This window comes from Lampetra fluviatilis, chromosome 31 (assembly GCF_964198595.1).
Source record: "Lampetra fluviatilis chromosome 31, kcLamFluv1.1, whole genome shotgun sequence".
In the NCBI taxonomy this organism is placed as follows: Eukaryota; Metazoa; Chordata; class Hyperoartia; order Petromyzontiformes; family Petromyzontidae; genus Lampetra; species Lampetra fluviatilis.
In genome coordinates, this window is record NC_136305.1 from 675,138 (window position 1) to 694,445 (window position 19,308).

The window sequence follows — 19,308 nt, forward strand, 5'->3', positions numbered from 1 at the left end:
GCGCCCGGCTGGCAGGCGAATGACAACGTCCAGGCCCAGTGCTGCGTCGCCTTGTGCCGCACAGGGGGACACCTGCCCGGGGGTGCCCACGGAATATTTGAGATGAGTTGTGATGCGAGGCGCTTTGCGCTGCCGAGGCATTTACGCAGCTCCATATGAATACAAAAATATTCTTAATGTGAGCAGTGACGTTGAATCTGATCGTGATGCTGATCGTGAAGCTGATTGTCATCGCCCCGTAGGAATCAACGTCACAATCAGCATCGCAATCTGACATCGTCGTTAGAAGAAACGTTCCCTTCGTTTTCGGAATTGTCATTGTAAGATCGATGAGTACAAGAGTCGGTGTCATTGTCATGGTAATCATCATCAGATGACTTGTGAGTCGTCATCAATATCAGAATCATCATTGACGTGAGTAAAGAGTATGAGAATGCCCAGGTCGTCGTCATTGCTTTTCAAAGCAGGGTGCTTGGGAGAGTGCAGCGCCACCTAGTGTACGGATAAGTGACATCATGTTTAAAGATCTCAGAAGTAAAGTCATATCCCACTGGAGTACAACGTTTAGACTTCTCTCGAAAAAAAACAATAAATCATCCTTTTATGTACAATCGCAACATGCCCATTGTCTCCCTTGGCCTGCAGCGTCTTGACATGCGGTCTTACTCGCAGGGTCGGCAGTGCCGCTGGAGGGGTTCGGTGGTACACTGAAGAATGCTCATTGGTCCAACATTGTGCCATAGGAAGGGTGTTGGTGGTAATAATTGGCTGCTGATTGTGGTAATAATGATTATCATCATTAGCACAGTTGGCTACGTACGGTGCGAAAGAAGTTCAACATTCATGCATCATAGGAGTTGGATGATGAAAATGCTGATGGATCCATAATACGGGTTTTTTTGGGTTAGATCGCATAAATATATAAATGTGTCTTTAAACCCGCCACCACCCGACACAGCCAATTAGTAAAGGTTGTCACGTCAACAGCACACGCCAATTCGTTAGTAGTACAGTACACATGTAGTATGGGTGATATCGGTCGCGAAAACCTACTTGTTAAACTGATGCTGATGGATGTTTGGTAACGATTATTACGAAGATGATGATAGGCACTGGATAATGATGAAAGGCCATTGGATGATGATTATTATAATGACGATAATGGGCATTGGTAGATGTTTGGATGATGACGACGATGGTGGCGACGGTGCTGGGGTGTCTGTGGCTCACTGCTGCTACTGCCGCCGCCGCCGTGTTTTATGCCACGCAGGCGAGCGCCCGTTCCAGTGCGTGCAGTGCGGCGCGTCGTTCACGCAGAAGGGGAACCTGCTGCGCCACGTGAAGCTCCACTCGGGGGAGAAGCCGTTCAAGTGCCACATGTGCAACTACGCGTGCCGCCGTCGCGACGCGCTCGCCGGCCACCTCAAGACTCACGCGAGTGCGTCGCCCGCCCGCCCGCACGGGCTCACACGGTCATGCTCGGCTCGGTTCCTCGGGAGAACGGTGGTGTGAATGAGGCCCGAGAGTTTGCGTGGGTCCGGCACGCTTCCCGGCGTGCCGCCGTGCGGGGACCGGGCCACGTTGTTGCCGGTGGTCGGTGCGGTGAAGTCGGTCCTTGTGACGTTCTCACCTCCCCTGCTGGACATCTGTGAAAAAGAGCTTTCTAGCTCGTCGGATTCCTCCAGCATAAATAAATATTCTGATTGTGATTCTGTCGTGCTGTATTATGTTTCAGGAGGCTATGCTCCTCGCGTTCAGCAACCCGCACTGGCTAGCGTGGGTCCACTCCGATCGATTGACCTCCACCACCTGTGTGGCCCGTTTAAGGCCCTCATCCAGGAGTGGATCGCACCTCCGACTAGCGCGGTTGGCTACGTACGGTGCGAACGAAGTTCAACGTCCGTACGGCAGCGAGAGATGCGGCTGAGTTTTGTCGTCGTCTCTGCCCGCAGTCGGGAAGCCCCACAAGTGTGCCTACTGCGGGCGCAGCTACAAGCAGCGCAGCTCCCTGGAGGAGCACAAGGAGCGCTGCCACGCGTACCTGCAGCACGCGGCGCTCAACGGCCCGCACGCCGCCCCACCAGGTGCCGCCCCCCACCCTCGCCCGCACCCACACGCACCCACCCACCCACCCACCCCACCCTCGCTCGCACCCACACGCGTCCACCCACCCACCCCACCCTCGCTCGCACCCACACGCGTCCACCCACCCACCCCACCGCACGCTCGCACTCGCACGTACGGATGGCTACATACAGAGCGAAAGAAGTTCAACATACATGCCTACACCCCCCCCCTCCCGCAAACTCACTCACACCCACACAGGTCCGCCCCCTCCTCTGCCGCGGGGCGAGGAGAGGAGGAGCGGTGTCGGCAGGAAGGAGGGCGGCGTTCATACACGCACTGACCGGCGGCGGAAGTTCTTTTGGGGCAACGTGTGGTCCGAGATCGTGGTGGTCCGAGCGTAGTCCGGGAGCGTGGTCTGAGCGTGGTCCGGGAGCGTGGTGGACCGAGTGTGGGCCGCGTGTGTGGCCCGGCCAAGGCGCTGGTTGCCGCTTGAGTTGGGCCGTTGGCGAGGTGTGGGGTGGCATTCACGGTTTTTGCCATCGTCAAGTCTCAATCTCGATGGCAGTGGCAGTGAGAGGTTTTCCATCTGCGGTTAAGTACTGTGACTGAGTACGTAGCAATTACATATTGAAGACATTTTTAATTACCTCATGATTTAATGAAGCAATTCCTCATGACATAAGAGTTACCTCTAGATGCATTTGTTGTGAGGACACCCAAGGCGCTTCCTGGGTAGGATGAGGTCCGTGGTGTTGAACTCTGCGAAAGTTTTTTCTACATTCCTCATACCTTGATACTTGAAACTACGGCATCCAGACATTTTTTATTGTTGTTGCAGAACACCATATGTAACGCGATGTGTGTACTGCAGAATTAAACACACACTTGGAAAAGCGGAGGGAGTAGTGCTGGTTGGCACACGTGGTGCGCAGGGTGGAGGAGGGCAGGTCACTGAGACGGGCATTGGAGTGGGGACCGAAGGGAGGACCTAGAGTCAGACGATGGTGATGCGGCTGTAAGAGCGATCCTCGAACGATGCATCAACCAAAACTATAGGGAAGATCTAAACTTGACTTAAAGCTTTCGTGACTGCAGGAATACATATTCGATGGGTCTTTCGGTAAAGCCATGTAGATATAAAATAATATAATATCACGACGTTTCGATTGCAACACAAGCAATCGTCTTCAGGTGAGATTGCGATCGAAACGTCGTGATATATATATATATGTTTTTTCTATCTACGTGACGTTACCGAAAGAACCAAGAATATACTTTTCTACTTTACCAGGTAAGGCCCACTGAGCTATAAAGCTGTTTTTCAGAAGCGACCTGGTCACACATAAATGCTCAACGAAGTGGAAATTGACTCTAAACGCGTGTTGTTGATTCTAAATGTGGAGGGGAAAACCCAAGGACCCGGATAAAAATCCACGTAACCACGGGGAGAGAGACACGCAAACTCCAAATATACAGCAGGCGTCAGAGTCGGCATCGAACCCACGAACTTCTGTATACCAGGCGAGGTAGTTAACATCTCGCCACCACAGTGCCAAAGCCAGATGGTAGTGGTCATGCCCCTGAGGTTGGCTGTAACAAGTGCGTGATCTAGCAGACGGAAGCTATCGCTCTGGGTTTGGTGGCATCTGCAGCATTGGGTGTGATGACCTCTTGACCTTGGCCATTCATTGATAGAATCGGGTCACTATGAGACGATATTCACAAAAGCACCTTGACAGCGGCTGTGTTCGTTGCCGTGACTCACAGTGGCCGATGGGGCCATGAGAAGGGTCACCTGGGCCTCGTGAGTGCCACTCTGGACGCGGTCTCCACCAGTCAGGGATCGGCCCTGGGCAGTTTCAGCGCAACAATAATAACAATGAATGATTTAGTTCATTTGGTAATTATCACGCCATTGTTACAGTGCAAGGCTATCATGAAGGCGCTACTTTTCACAGACATTGTTTGCGATAGTTACAGTCGAAAGTGACGATGCTGCTACGTGTAATCCCGGTGTGACTTTTCTCATTTGGCAAATTTGGACCGTGACGCCGGCACACAATGGCCTTCTACTCGTTCCGAATGATGTCAGGAGATCTTTAACGTCCACTGTGAAGCAGACGGTGCACGTCACTTTACGCTTAATACACCCACCGCACTATTAACCAGGGCGGCTGCTGGATTCGAACCGTGAAGCTCCGTAACAAGCGGTGAAGGCGCTACCGCCGGGCCACGTCACCGCCCTGCTAGACCAGATGATTAGAAACGGCAACACGCAAAGGTGCTGCGCTCAAAAACAGCAGGAAGGCACAACTCGCATGGTGCCGTGCATGCATATCATGTGACCACCACACTGCACAATGCTATCAGCCTTGTCTCGGGACCACCTGCTGAAAAACGAGCTGGACGTGTGGCCATATTTGTTTCCAGCCAGCACGTGTTTTGTGCTGTTTCACGTCTGCCGTCCTGTTTCTGATGGTTTTATAATCACTGAATTCGCTGTGACCGCGTCACTTGCAGAGCTCGCGACGCTGGAGCCCAAAGTTGGGATGCCAGAATCTCGCTCGCCATGACGCTCACAGGGTCACGTGTCCACGGTGGCGGTGTGCGAAAGGGCGGGGGTGGGAGGGGGGGAGTTTTTATGCTTGTCAGGAATTCAGAGATGTCAGCCCAGATTAATGACGAAATGCATTCTGCGCATGCTTCCTTAAGGCACAGGAGGTTTGTTTTGCCGTCTGTGCGCGCGTCTTCGTGTGTTGTGCTCACGACAGGGTAAGCAATAGCGTGGGTCCGCACGGCGCACTGCGGAGCCCCAGTAGCTGGTGTTTCCGGTTGAGTTGAGGAGCACCAGGTCATTCTCCAAATTAGACCCATTCGGGTCTCTTGATTTCTCACCTCGTTAAACAAACAACGACCTTCACTTGATTTCAGGTCCTGGCCTCGGCTAACGTCGGTGGCGTCAAAACTTGCCTCGGGCATCTTTTAGGTTGACTGAGCCTTAAACGAGGAGTGAGTGCAATGTGTGAATATCAGTGGCGGTGGAGTCGCAGGTCTCGCGCACATGCCGGCCTTGAATGGGCGCTCGCAGCTCGTGCCCCGAGTCGGAATGGCTGCCGAGGAGGGTGTTTGATCTTTGTCTGGTAGAATGGGAAGGAAATAATTCACCCGGGTCTGTTGACTCACAACACTTTTGTCTGTCCTGAGACATCCTATCAGTGAGCTTTAGCCACGCTATGTCAACTCAAAGTACACCTAGCCTGGCACAGGGGCATTGTGACATCACGACAGTGCCTGGCAGCTGGCATCTGTTTGTTATCATGAAAGTCCCCGGCAATGTGAAGCTAAACGTCGGACATTGTTCCGAAAGAAAACACGTGGTGCAACCTGACCACACAGCGGAGAGCTGTGAAAGCACTGATATTAATTTGACGCATCTTTACACACGCACGTACACCCTTATACCTGGTTCTCCTGGTAAGCCGATGCTCTGGTGGCGGTGGCGGCGACACGATGTTTTCCGGCTCAGTCTGCCAGAGCCAGTTGAGTTTTTGGTAACACACACATGGCCACATTCCCACGCACGCGTAGCCGCTCCCCCCAGGCGATCCCATCACCTTGGTGTAAAAAAAACGACTTCAAAGTTCCTGCAGGGTGACCCTGAATTTCCAAGAAGTAAGGCCGCTGCGGGCCGTCGATTGAACTCTCGTCCAATCACCAGCAGCCACCCAACAGATGGATTATCTCAGCAGCCAAGGGTAATACAGGTGCAGCACCCCGCGAGTGGACATTGGCAGCAGGCAAAGCCCAGTGGATGCGGCACAGCCTTTAAAACACAAGCCCCGTTCTCTGGATTGTATGACTCTGCAAAGTTAGAGGACACCCCAAACTTGTGCCCGGTGTCAACAAAGTTTTACAAATCTGGTCACACACGCACCCACAAGCACCTACCAGATCACAAGACGCACCCACAACTTCTACTTTAAATACCCTGTTGAACACAGTGCGTGTTATAATGAAGAGAATGTGGGCTATTAACTTTTCCCCATGACACCGCTCTCTCGATGTGGATCATCGGTGCCACCGTGATTCATGATGGGACTTTTGGGTCAGGCCCCGTAATGATCTGAGACCAAATCTCTGCCATTAGAACCCTCCACCACAAGACACAGCCAAACACATTCAATTGTCACGTGGTGTCAAAGCGTTTAACGACGTGCCAATTTTGTTCTCTGGATTGTGTGACGCACTTTGTTCCCTTGAATTTTAAATCAGAAGTTGTGGGTGCGTCTTCTGACCCGGTAGGTGCTTGTGTGTGTGCGTGTGGACAGATTTGTATAACTTTGTTGAAACCGGGCACAAGTTTGGGGTACATATCATTTTCCGGAGCCTCTTATGATCTGGAGAATACAGTTTCTATTTGTTCAAAAGTTTGATTAGCAACGGTCGCGCGGAGACACGTCATGACCATACCAGCAGCTTCACGTTGCCCCTGGGCACTACAAATGCAACCAGGTCCATGTAAACACTTGTGTCGCCGTCCAACCTCATTTCGGCAGCAGCGGCGATAGCGCCAAACCACGGACCTCGGCCGGGTGCCATCATTCAAGCTGCCGCTCGTCCACTTGCGGGCTTTGCGATGAGACACGGGCGTAATCAATCAGTCGGTCAACTTAGCGACCGCCCAATCGACAGTCACCCGGTCACCGCGCACCTTTATTTTACACGGCGCGCAATTTATGGGCGTCACGAGACGAGTGACGTGCGACCGCAAACAACACCGCGACGCGTGACTTTGCGGCGAAGTGAAACACCCGCAGCCGTCCGCCGCGCGCCCTTCGCAGGGGGCTGGGAGCTGTGGGCCTGGAGAGTCGCCGCCGACGCGTTGTACAATGGACAAGCCCGGGCACGACAGCCTGACGTTGACAAAGGCCACGAGACAGAGCTACACTGACAGTGCCTATGAATAGCTCTCATTAGGTGAACCCTAAATGGAATGCGGCACTATTCTTTCTCCGACCAAATAAATAAAAGCAAACTCTGCACCCCACACCGCACACCGCAGACAAAATAAAATACAAAGGCAACGACAAGAACGGTGGCGGTGGTCTCTACGTCTCACGGTTGTCGTGTTGCGGACGTTCTCTGTGTTGTGCATCCGTGGTGTTGACCGGGTGAGCTCAACAAAACCCACGGCCGTTGTGTAGAATGACGCCGCCTGTTTGAGTCACGGTCGTCAAACAAATCGACGTTCCACGGCCCCCTTCAAGGTTTCCCGATTGGCGAGGGAATTCGCGTGGAGCAGAGACTCGCCGCACACGCGCTGGCTCCTGTAGCGCGCGGCGCGTCGACGCACGTGCCGTACGGCGCACACCTGACGCAGAGATTTGTAACACTCCCAGAACCCCCTGCCGGGCTGTGAAGGTAGCCAGGGACAGCGGCTCGGCGAGTCTGTTCATGAATCGTTGCTTGCGGGCCAGTGGGTGCTGTCCCCTCGCATCGCATGGATTTCCTCTCATGGGCACAACGTTCCTGAAAACAGGAGTCGGTCAAACGTGTGAGAGCAGGAGCCTCATAGCACGATCTTGAGACTCGGCGAGGCTTTCCTGGGGGAATTCAACGAATGAGCAAATTAATAAATGCCAGACGGTCGGTGGCTTGCGTGCGGCTCACACGGAACAGTGCAGAGGGACACGTGCCGGGTGATTGTCAATCAGGATTCTGCACCTGTAATCTGGTCGCTTGAGGATTATTCTTCCATTTTATTTTCATAACCGTTTTCTCTTGCAGTAAAAAAAAAGTATTTGTGAGTAATTGGTACGTATCATACGTGTATGGTTTAACCAAAGGTTTTTAAACTTTTAGGTAATTCAGCAAATGTCTGTTAGTGTTTTTTTTTTATTATATTAGCAAATCATAGATTTAGTTTCATGCGTTTTTCTCGTGCTGAGTGTCTGCTTGTCTTGTGCAGCACTTTGGGACTCTTGATGAAAGGCGCTCTATGAATAGAAAGATGATTGTGTTAATGTGTCCCGGACGTGTCGCGTTGATTGGCAGCAATAGAAACACAACAGTTGCACGGGAATCCTTTGCCTCACTGGCGCAGGTATCACCAACCCAGCCTCGCGATGTGTTTTAATTTCTCTCTCTGTGTCAGCCGGATTGGCAAAGGGCAGCAAATTATAATAAAACTATGCTTGAAGAAACGCCTGAAATAAGAGGAGTGGGGGGGGGGTGTTCCCGGTTCACGAAAGTGGCTACAAGCAGCACAGATGCCCACCAGGGGCCCCCGCGCCGTTGGCTTGACACCTTTTGGGAATCCGGTTGTTGGATCTCGCGCATTTAAAACCCCCGGGGTCGAACCCAGGCCGCCTCGGCAGTGGCGGCGGCGCCTCTGACGCGGCGTCGTCCCCGGTGGGCCACGGTGGCCGTCCCCCTTGGGATTGCGTCGCGGCTGACGAGTGGATCCTGTGTGCCGCTCTCACGCCGGGGGCCTTTCCCAGACGCCGAGAGCCGCCCTGCGCAGGAAGGACGCGGCCGCGGAGCCGAGCCAGCGCAGGAGCCGGAGCATGGCGGCGCTGCGCCTGCAGACCGCACTCCCGCCTCCAACCTGGGCAAGCGCAAAAGCTTCACGCCGCAGAAATTCATCGGTGAGCGGCGGAGGAGCGTGGCGCTCGGCAGCGTGGCGCGGTGTGGCGTGGTACAGTGTGACGCTCAGCGGGGTGGTGTGGCGTGGCGTGATGTGACCTGGGATGTAGTAAAGGGGAAATCTTTTCGGGTTGTCCCCTTCTATTTGTGGGTGATCTCTCGGCATACCCGGATGTGCTGATTCAGACATTTATGATAAATAAAGATGTTAAGAAGCATATAAGATTCATAGATAATAAAATAATAATAATTCACAGCCCTTTGACCATGCTGGTTAGTGTTGGTTGGTGACGTGGAGGTCTTTGGACCGTAGAGCAAGATGCGCATTGGGCCGTGGCACGCGATGGATATAGTGGGGGACGCGTAGAGCGCGCGACACCAGGCCCCGTCTAACACGCCCCGTCTAACACGCGGCGTCACGTGCGAGGTGCCGCCGTGACCTCCCGGTAACCTCCCCGCCCCCGCCGAGCCCCCATTACCCGTGCGGTCGCCGTCTCCTGCCGCTGGCCATCAAACGTCCTTCATCTCGCATTTTTATTGCGCGGCTTTTCCAAACGGGCATTGTTGCCGTCCCTTGGGCGAATGGGTTAACGGTCAAATCGGCGCTGTTCCCGTGCCGTTTGACACCACGGCACGGCCTCTAATGCGCGCTTCCGTTTGGATCGCACAGCTCGTGCGTGGAAGGCAGAGCAAATCCCGTTACTTTGGAATTTGTAAGTGCGTTTTTTTGGCACTTGCGTAATGTCTGGAGTGTATAAAGCTGCCCTCGGAACGTAGTCATCATTTCGGCCTAAGGTGTCATTATATCCATTTAAATATAGAAATTGCCGGGGACCCTGATCCCTAACGGCGCTCCCAAAGCTGCCATTCCCACCGTCTGCACACAGATTACGCCAGTCTGTGCCACAAACAGATGTGCAATATATAATTAAAAGAGCAAGAGGACAAAAAACATCATCACGTTACTTTATTACCATGGAGAGAGACGCATTATAATTCGTGGCCTAATATTTGTATTTTAATATGTTTTGCTTTAGATTAATTTAGTTTAAATAGTACAATTTACATCATCACTACCGTGGCGCTCATTATTTTAGCATTATTTAATACAAATATAATTCCGGGGGCTGCGTTGTTAGCATCGGAGAAACGCGTTGTGCAAACTCTTGCCGCTATCACCGTCAGAAAAAATGCAGACTTATTGCTGACAAAACAAATATACAATCTCCGTTGCCCTAATGTTAGTGTATTTTTTTTTTTCATTGCAAGGCGGTGTTCAGTTTATGACAATTAGGAAAATATTCTCAGCGTTTTATAAAACCTATGATACATGGATGAAAATATGGACGGTGCCAAAGACAAATCTGACGAGTGCACAAGCAAGCGTGGAGAGCTGCGTGCTTGGAATTACACCAAGTGACAGAGGGGAACATGAATTGTAGAATAATTACCGTTCGCAAGTTACGTGGCGTTGGGCAGATCACATCGCTAGATGGGATGATGGCTGGTGGTCGAAACTAATGATGAGAGTGGAAGCCAAGGGCGGATGGATTGTGGCCGATGGCGATTATTTTATAAAACATCGGTCCGCCGCTAAAAGTGAGCGAGAGCTACAACGACAGCGGGCGGCGGCGCTTTGACGTCACGCCTGACGCCGTGTCGCCCCTCGCCCCGCGTGTCGTCCCCCCGTCCCGCAGTCGAAAAGCACTGGCGGTCGAGCGGCGGCCCCGACGTGCGCATCCCTGCCCCGCAGCCGTTCCCCAAGGAACAGGAGCTGGTGCCGCCGCTGATCATGTCCTACCTGGGCGCGAGCGGACTGGCGGGCGACCTGTCGCACGGCCCCTACGCCGGCATGGTGTGCCAGCCGTACGGCCTGCCGTTGCCGCTCCCTCCACGGTCCAACACTCCGATCAACCGCGGCGGCGCTGTCGACGGCCACGGCGGCATCGCCGAGGGGCTGTGCTTCCCGACAAAATCTTCGAGCCGCGCGGCGGCGGCGGCCGCGGCCGCCGACGCGTCCTCGCCCGACAACGGCGAAAACAACAACAACAACAACAACAGCGGCGGGGCCTTCAACAACAACAACAACAACAACAGCGGGCAGGAGTCGACGGACGAGGACGGCAGCCTGGCAGGCGACAGGAACGGCGTGCAGGAGATGAAGGACGAGGAGGAGGGGGCCAAGCAGCAGCGCAGGCCCCAGCGGCGGCGCGACCGCGACGTGTTCCGCGTGTTCCGCCCGGACGGCACGGCGGTGCGCAGCTACCGCTGCACGCACTGCGAGGTGCTGTTCCTCGACCACGTCATGTACACCATCCACATGGGCTGCCACGGCTACCGCGAGCCGCTCGAGTGCAACGTGTGCGGACACCTGAGCCGCGACCGCTACGAGTTCTCGTCGCACATCGTGCGTGGGGAGCACTCGCGCTCGCTCGACTGACGGCGACGAAGACGGCGTGAGGAGGAGGAGGAGGGAGCAGGAGGTCGTTGGTGTTGTTGTCGTCTTTTTCTTTTGGTGAAGGAGTTTGTTAGGGACTGGCAAGATGAGGTGGCGAGTGGATGAACCGTGCAGGCCTGTTGGCGAGGAGAATTTGAGGCAAGAAGTTTCCTTTTTACTGGAATGAAAAAAAATGTATCCTGGTCGATTGTAAAATTCAGGTAACTGTTTTATGTTGTTGCAGATTACTTAAATCAGCGCAATGTTTCTGGTGGGTTTTTTACGTTTTAATCGTTGTTTGGTACTTTCATATCGTTGGCCTGAGAGGCTGTTGTCGGGACTGTCCGTGCTCTTGCCTGTGGTGGTGCACAGGCGTCGTAGCTCGTTTTTAGGGCAAAGCGAGTGACCAACTCGGGTGCGCGCGTGCTGACAATCTCAAAAAGCACAATCCGTTAGCGCCCGTTGCGTTGCACAATTGCCATTGGCAATTGCTGACCATGAAGGTACGTCGACCAAAACAAAAGTTGATTATTCTTTATTTTAGGAATGCATTTTACATTTGTAAAAGAAAATAATATATACTGATTTGATTGCTACTGTTCTTGACGTCTATGTGACGTCGTTCACCACTGTTTTTGTGTTGTGATATCGCTTAGGAGTTGCTGATGCTGCAGGTGAGGATGCAGTGCGAGCTAAATGGTAATGGATGTTTGAAAATATCATGCCAAAATGCCTAACGCCTATGGGATTGGTTTCACGTTAAATAAGTTTGTTAGACCGAATTGGTTACATTTGACTCAATTAGCACTACTCAAAAAATCCTGTAAATTCTGCTCCTTAAAATGTTCAATTTACACTTATTGGATCCCCCTTCACAAAATGGCTTCTTGCATCCGGACGTATCTTAGGTGTTATTGCAAGTCGTATTTTCCCTCCAAAAGTTGACAAACACGAAACCCTTATGGTGCTTCTGTGGTAAGCGTAGAATGAGCTGCATTTAAAAAAAATGCTGTGATCACAATAGTTGCACACATCCCTTCAGAATAATAACTGGTACAGAAGTGTATTACCTATCAGTAGGCTTATAATTATCGTTGTTATTTTCTTCTGTTAAGCTGGGATATCAAATTATTTTAGAAATCGATTACTCTCCCCATTTTGGCTTAATCACTTCGGCTCATGGGGAAGAAAGTATCCACGTGTGCCTCTGGACGGGAGGTCATTGGCGGGGCATGGCGAAGGCCTCAGGGCCATCAACCGCGTCACGCTGGCCGTGGCTTTTAGAGGGATTCGTGCCTTTGGAAGGCAGGATTTCGGGGCTGGTTGAGCTTTGAAAAAGGGCCTCTGTAATCGACCACAAAAGAGAAGCTGATTACAATTTTTTTAATCGATGAATCCACTCATCCCAGCTGCAATTTGTTGCACGCGTTTCCTTCCACATTCTCCTGCCTGATTACGTAGTCGGTGGACTCTACCAGCATTTGGGCCAAACTTGGAGGGCTTTTCTCAACCAACCCTGACTTTGACCTTGAGGATGATCACCTGGTAATCAAGTACTGTAGTTTTTAGTGCCAGAATTGTGTCCACCTTTTGAGCACCTTTTATACTGTGCAGGCCTTCCTCCCTCGGGCCTCCTTTGGCCTCTGTGTAAGAGAGGGCCTCAGACGGACTTTGTGTGGACCAACTCGAGTCACTATTCCGCTCACCGGCTGGACGGCACGTCAGGCAGATTTGCTGCCACCAAACAATATTTGTCGTCTTCGTACACACGAATCCCAAAGTAATTTGCTTGCCTACGAAGCAACCCAAACGGCTGTTGTGTGCAGCACATAGCTTTAAAAAATGAAGATTACGTTTGATTTATATAATGTATATATTTTCTTTATCAGTCCTTGACTATTGGTGTTGCTAAGAATAAGCAAACTCAGAAAATGTTTACCCCCCCCCCCCAAGTAGCTCAAGGGGAGTCAGGTTAAAATAGAGGTGCACCAAATATCAGTGCCAACTCAGATCCTTATCAAATAAAATAATTAAAATGATACTATTAAAATAATAGTAATTAGTTTATTTCCTTAATGATTTCATCCAACTTGAAAATAGGTACGTAATGCCACTTGGGCATCGTACAGTGTGCGTAGTCAAAGTGACGCACCCAGAAATGGCTTTGCTGAGTGCCCTAGCACCACGATCGCCCCTGACCCAGGACTTGATTCCCACATCACCAGAACGCCGCAGCGATAGCACCGGTGGCGAACAGTGCCTTAAATCCGTGCCGTCGCAACCCGCGATTATATAGTTCGCTCGCACTGTTGGGCTACAACTACTGGCTACATTCCTAAAGCCCCCTGTACATCGGCAGTTTCCACATCGTTAATTTATAATCGCTGTTGCGGTTGTTGTCGATTGTTAAAAATAAGGAGAATAGTTTGTGCAGTTAAAAAGATCACACCAGAAGTGCTGTTACTGGGCAGTCGTGATGTACGCGATTGGCTCAGGGTGGTTCAGGAAGTTGCCTTTCTATTCCAGTCGGCCACCAAGCTGGCCACACAGCCAGCAATGCAGCTCGCTGTCCTGTCAGTCGAATAGCTGCCCACATAGTGGGCCAGTCGGCTGTTTGCCACATGGGCCACACAGCTGGCTGTCCCATGGGCCACCAGAAGCGCAGAATGAGTCTGTCTGGGCTCCCTAAACACACAGTGACTCCTCGGGAAGATACAAGGGTGTCTTGTAATATAACTTCGTTATTTAAAATTTAAACTAAAGGTGTGAAGTGTACAAACCATTCCATTAGGGAACAAAAGTATATAAAATGTAAAAAAAAACTTTTTTTGGACATTTTTTTGGATTTAAATGTGTAAACCACATTTCTGGTTGGTGGTTGTTTGTAAACAGCATTAATATATTTGATTTGGGAAAGGGGTGTGAATTATTTAGAGTGGGTATGGTTTTGGACCATTTTATTTTTAAACGGTTAGCCATTAAATATCTCATGTTATGTTTTTTTTTACATTTTTGTATACTCGTTGCCTTATCTCCGCGACAGAAGAAGTAACACTTTTCACAGAGCGTCATTACTGGTCGAACGGGTGCCGCAGGTGAATGTGTGTGCACGAGCGCGCCTCGCGCACAAACACGCAGGCGTCGTCGTTTGAAGGGCTACTACGTAATGCACTGTGTTCCTTGCGTCATGAATACCTCCGAGTTCCTCCACGAATAACCCACGATGCCTCAACAAAGAGGAGGAGGAACATCCATACCTGCTCAGCACACTCAGGGAAGAGCGTGGTTCCGCTGTGACGTCTGCCCCCCTCCCTCCTCCCCGTGGCCTGGGAGATTGAAGTCTGGCAGGAAACAAACAAAAACAGAAAACACACAAACCCACGGCTGTTGAAAGCGACCGAAAGCTGCCGCTCACGTTTTGAGAGCGAGGCGGACAGCTTGCGACTCCGCTGCTCATACGGGGACAGTTATGTGCGTGTGTGCATCTCGGCGTTCTGCTGAGAGATTGAGGCCTTGGTAACGTGAGCGGAGAGAGAGAAGACCGCGCCCGTGTTTCACACTCACATCGGGTGAAAGGTCTCACTGGCGGAGGTCCCCTCTCGGTGGTGCAGTTTATCGGGTGAAATCTTGACTTGAAGCTTTCGTGACTGCAGGAATTCATACTCTTTTGGTCTTTCGGTAAAGTCACGTAACGTCACGTGACTTTACCGAAAGACCACTAGAATATTGCTCGGGTTGTTTTTATAGATGTGTTGGAAGCACCAAACGTGGGAGTGGGGTTCTCTGATGTTGGAACTGTTGTCCTTGACCTTTAACATATTCACAGGTGACAGAATAAGAGGTATAATCAAAAGAGGCCCATTTTATTTAAAGCGCTGTACATAAGACGCATTTTAATGCAAACACTCAAACCCGGGGGTTTAACACGGAACGCAAAGTTGATTTAATATATTCACAAAAAAAACTCAAGCGTATAAAATCATATGGACTTAAAAAAATTGTCCCTGCCTTGTAACAATTGTGATTTTGCAAGGAATGTGGATTTTAAACATATGGCACTTAATTCAAATGTTACCATAAAATCCCCCGATACACTTACAAGCACTTACTCCGATCCTTGGACCCTTTGAGTCGTTGAACCTGCTTAATGAGTAGCGCTGACAAAAACGGAGGGAATTTAGTAACCCTCGTTAACCTTTGCATATTTACTGGAGACACAAATTGGTGCCATCAAACGTGGCTGGGAGCCCACAATCGCTGGCCCATCTTGGGTGCCTCTCCGTATCGGAACCGTGATCTTCACTCCGCGATTCCTCCTCTCACGTCGAGGGCTCTGTCTACCGGATTGACAGTTTCGTCTCATGCCTACCGTGTTCAACCAAAGTTTGTACAATCTTGCTGAATTCGAGAGCCGTATTAACTCTGATCTATTCGATCTTCAGCAATGTTGTTTGGGCCTTTGAGCCTGTGCGCAGCAACCTTGATCAACAAAAACAGTCGCTCTCAACATGAAGCAGGTTCCGTCTTCGCCGTGTGGCTCACGGCGATTCACTCTTCTGGCAGGGGCGGAAGAGAAACCCACAAATTTTATTTTGAATAAAGTTTTTTTAATCGTAAATAAATGCTAAAATGTGAAACGAATTACCGGACTTTGCTTTTGCGACACTTTAAAAGGCGCAGGCCTCCCTGACTTGTCGTAGGGGTGCGCGACGTGGCAGTGCGGACGCGTCGGTGGTGGTGGCGGCGGCGGTGGTGGTGGCGGTGGCGGTGGTGGTGGCGGTGGTGGTGGCGGTGGTGCGCTGCTTCTGAGCCACGCTGCAGCAGCTCCTCGTGTCCCGACGCCGCCGGCTGAAGCGTCGCGTCCCAAACCCATAGACGCACTCCTTGCCACCGACTCGGTGTTGTTCTTTTTTTGTGGAGTAAATCAAATACTGTCGTCACTCATAATTTAGTTTGTTTTACTTGCGCATCCGTGATGTCATCACGGTAAATAATGTCGAATCATTTTTGTTTTATCCCAAAGCTCCGAGACAAAGCTACATTTTGTGAATTCGTCGTTGGCTCCTTTGTCACGCATTCCGCTGGTCACGACTAACAGCTGAAGGAAGAGATATACAACTACAATCAACACTGGAATAGATTGTGGGCACCCTGTGGCTGATTGACTATTACACAGTATATACTGTATTATATACTTACATTGCTTATTTTAAGTAAATACTGGCCAAAGTCCAAATAGAGGTGTCTGCTTTTTTTGTAATTTAAAGAAAGTTGATAGTGCAATAATTCATTGATGAGAGAATGTGTTACTAACTGTATACCTTATAATATAATTGGAGGTTTTTGTGTGGGTTTTATTCGCTAAGGCTTAAACCTTTTACTTTGTATTTAAGTGAACATCGTCTGACTGGGAGACATGATCTGTATATATTGGGTAATCAAGGGAATTAAGCCAAAGATTTTTCTCTGGCAAAAACAGGCTCGCAATAAAAACCACGGTTTTACAAAAGACGAAGTTTATCGACTTTTTAATCTTTTGCTGGTTTTTTTTGCTGATTAATTATTTTCTCTCTTAAGATTATTTCAACAAAAACATTTTAAGGCCGTGATGATGATTGTTTTTGTCCATATCGAGCAGGCGCCGGCAATCACAATAGCAAGAAGAGCCATTATTTTCGAATTTGGTACAAAACTCAATATTTCAAAGCTCTGCAATGCGTGTGAATACACACACACACTAAGTGGCGGTGACGTCACCACGACGCTTGTGCCAGGCTATGTGCACCTTGAGGCCACGTGAAGTGTCGAACGCCCGCTGGCAGGAGGTCACGGGGCAGACCCAGATGCCACAGGTCGACTGACTGAGACGACTGGCTGATGATGCACCACCTGTGCCCCCTACTGTGCCAACTTGCTGTGCTTTAGCCACCAGGTGCTCCGCTCGTTGTTGTGAGCGTCGCTCCTCCACCCTCCGTTGTTGTTGGAGGGCGACTGCCTCCAACTGCCCAGTAGCAGCAGTAGCAGCGTCCTTCACGAGTCTCCTCCACAGAGGCCGATCTTGACACCGCTGGTACCAGTCATCGGCAAGTCCACTCAGCTCTACATCCTCCTGTACCACATCACTCCATCTCTTCTCGAGCCCGTGCCGCGCCCGTTTAGCCCCCTCGATCTGGCCGAACAAAAGCTATTTAGGCATGCGGTGGCTGGGCATGCGGGCTACATGACCCAGCCACATAGTAGACGCGTACATCACGTCACTAAGCGGTCCGTGCAGAGCTGCATGCGGCTCCGCAGCCACAGGTTGCCGACCCCTGGTCGAGAGAAGTCCGTCTCATGGTCTGCGCGTTGTTCGGCACGGTAATCACGGTATCCGCGTTACCCACGGTATCCACGGTATGCACGGTTTGCCCTGGTTCGCCCTGGTTCGCCCTCAAGTGCCGGGAACTTCCTGCGCAGTACAGTGGTGTATTTTCAATGCTTCGCCTTGGCCCTCTAAATTCAGTTCTTACGAGATTCGTGGAAAAAATATTTTCCCCATCAGTGGGTCTCAAGCCGGTGGTGCAGCCAATGCCGTCAAACCCCCCACCCCTCGGGCCTCGTGGCGCCAAAAACCGCGCGCACTCTCCTCCTACACCGCCTTCACCGCCCACTGACATCAGCGCCGCACTGTGGCACTCATCTCTTTGTAATACGCAAAAATGCATCAGTTGTGTAATGATTATATTAATAATAATTTCATAATTATAATGATCCGTGGTGTACGTACAGAAGAATAGCCTCATTCAGTTTAGAAAACAATTCCAGAAGGATGCTGCATTTGGGACGTTTGGCTAATCCCACTGATGAGAGTTTGGCTTCGTACGACAGGGAACCGGAGAACCCGGAGAACACAAAACTGGCATACGAGGGGAGAAAACACTGAAAGGTCTGCACAGATTTGAGGAAATGTGGGTCATTAGTCATATGCTTGAAAACTGCCAGGAACTAAACTTAAACACTCTAGAACTATTCCTTCCTGACCAGGATACCTTCATCCAGCAGTGGATTGAACATGGCTGATAATTCGATGGTCATCTTTTCACAATTTATCCAGTTTGTGCTGTTGGTGTCTCGTCATGAGAGGACGAATAGATTCGGATCTCTCATTGAGGACCGCGCTATTTCACCCGCTCTGCTGACAGTCAAACATACAACAATCCTCGCTCAATTTGGCCACATTTAGGGCAGAACCAGTTATCGATTACCAGACTTCAGACCAAGAACTCGCTACACCCCGGGAACCCGGTTTGATCACGCGTAGCTGAACCTCGCGTCCAACCCCGGCATCTCGGGCGGGGCGAGTGCAGCGCTCTGACCTCTGCGCCACCTGGGCGACCCAACTAAAAAGGGGGGCACTGCGACGATTGCGCACCGCTGCTGTTTACTGGACAGCGCCGTGCTGCGAGGTTCGCAGAATACCAGGTGCTTGGTTTGTTTTGTTTCCACGGAGCAGGGGAGAGGCATCACCTGCGCTCCTCGCGAGCGGATTCTGACGTTTTGATGTCCGCAGCCGCGGCAGTCAGACGTCCCGTATCGGGGTATCGTCCTCCGCACATGACTCCGGTGAGCCACGTGTCCAATCTTCTATGTGATGGTGCTGAGGTTTACAAGAATGCGAGAACGTCATTCGTCACTTGACCTGAACAGCAGTCGGGCACCGTAAAAACGTCAAAGGTTTACGAGTCGCAAACTCATCGGTCCTCATTCATCTGGAGGTGGCCGAAGTCCATTGATGCCTAATTCCCAAACATACTCGGTGTGATTCACGTGCTGGTGAACGGGTTTCTTTTTCTCGTGTGATTTTCGGTGACAAGATGCCCATGTCTCCGTCACCAACAATGGAGCCAGTCACCAGGATGATGATGACGATGAGTTTTGGCGATTGTGTCCACAAGGACAAACGGCAAACTGGAGATGTGAAGGTAGAGGTGGAGCCCTGCAATTTCTTATTCGCACCACTGCTGGTGGAAGAGACTCTGCTGGAGACGATTTTGGCTTCATCTTCTATGCTGGCCAGACATCTAGGAAGAAGTAGGAGTAGCCCCACGTGACCCCCACCCCCGCATGCGACCTGGCGATCGCCTGTGTTGTATCCATCCCATTTGCACTTCTTGGTGGAC

At 51.0% G+C, this 19,308-nt stretch overlaps 1 protein-coding gene across 1 annotated transcript in view; it reads left to right on the forward strand.

Moving 5' to 3' along the window:
* The window catches only part of LOC144943411 (DNA-binding protein Ikaros-like), a 39,034-nt gene extending 24,105 nt beyond the window's left edge, over nucleotides 1-14,929 (forward strand). The window contains exons 4-7 of the mRNA XM_078870792.1: nucleotides 1,271-1,438; nucleotides 1,953-2,084; nucleotides 8,568-8,714; nucleotides 10,410-14,929. Of these exons, the coding sequence (XP_078726918.1) occupies nucleotides 1,271-1,438; nucleotides 1,953-2,084; nucleotides 8,568-8,714; nucleotides 10,410-11,152 (1,190 nt within the window). The 3' untranslated portion in view covers nucleotides 11,153-14,929. The remainder of the gene's footprint in view (nucleotides 1-1,270; nucleotides 1,439-1,952; nucleotides 2,085-8,567; nucleotides 8,715-10,409) is intronic.
* The last annotated feature ends 4,379 nt before the right edge of the window (nucleotides 14,930-19,308 follow it).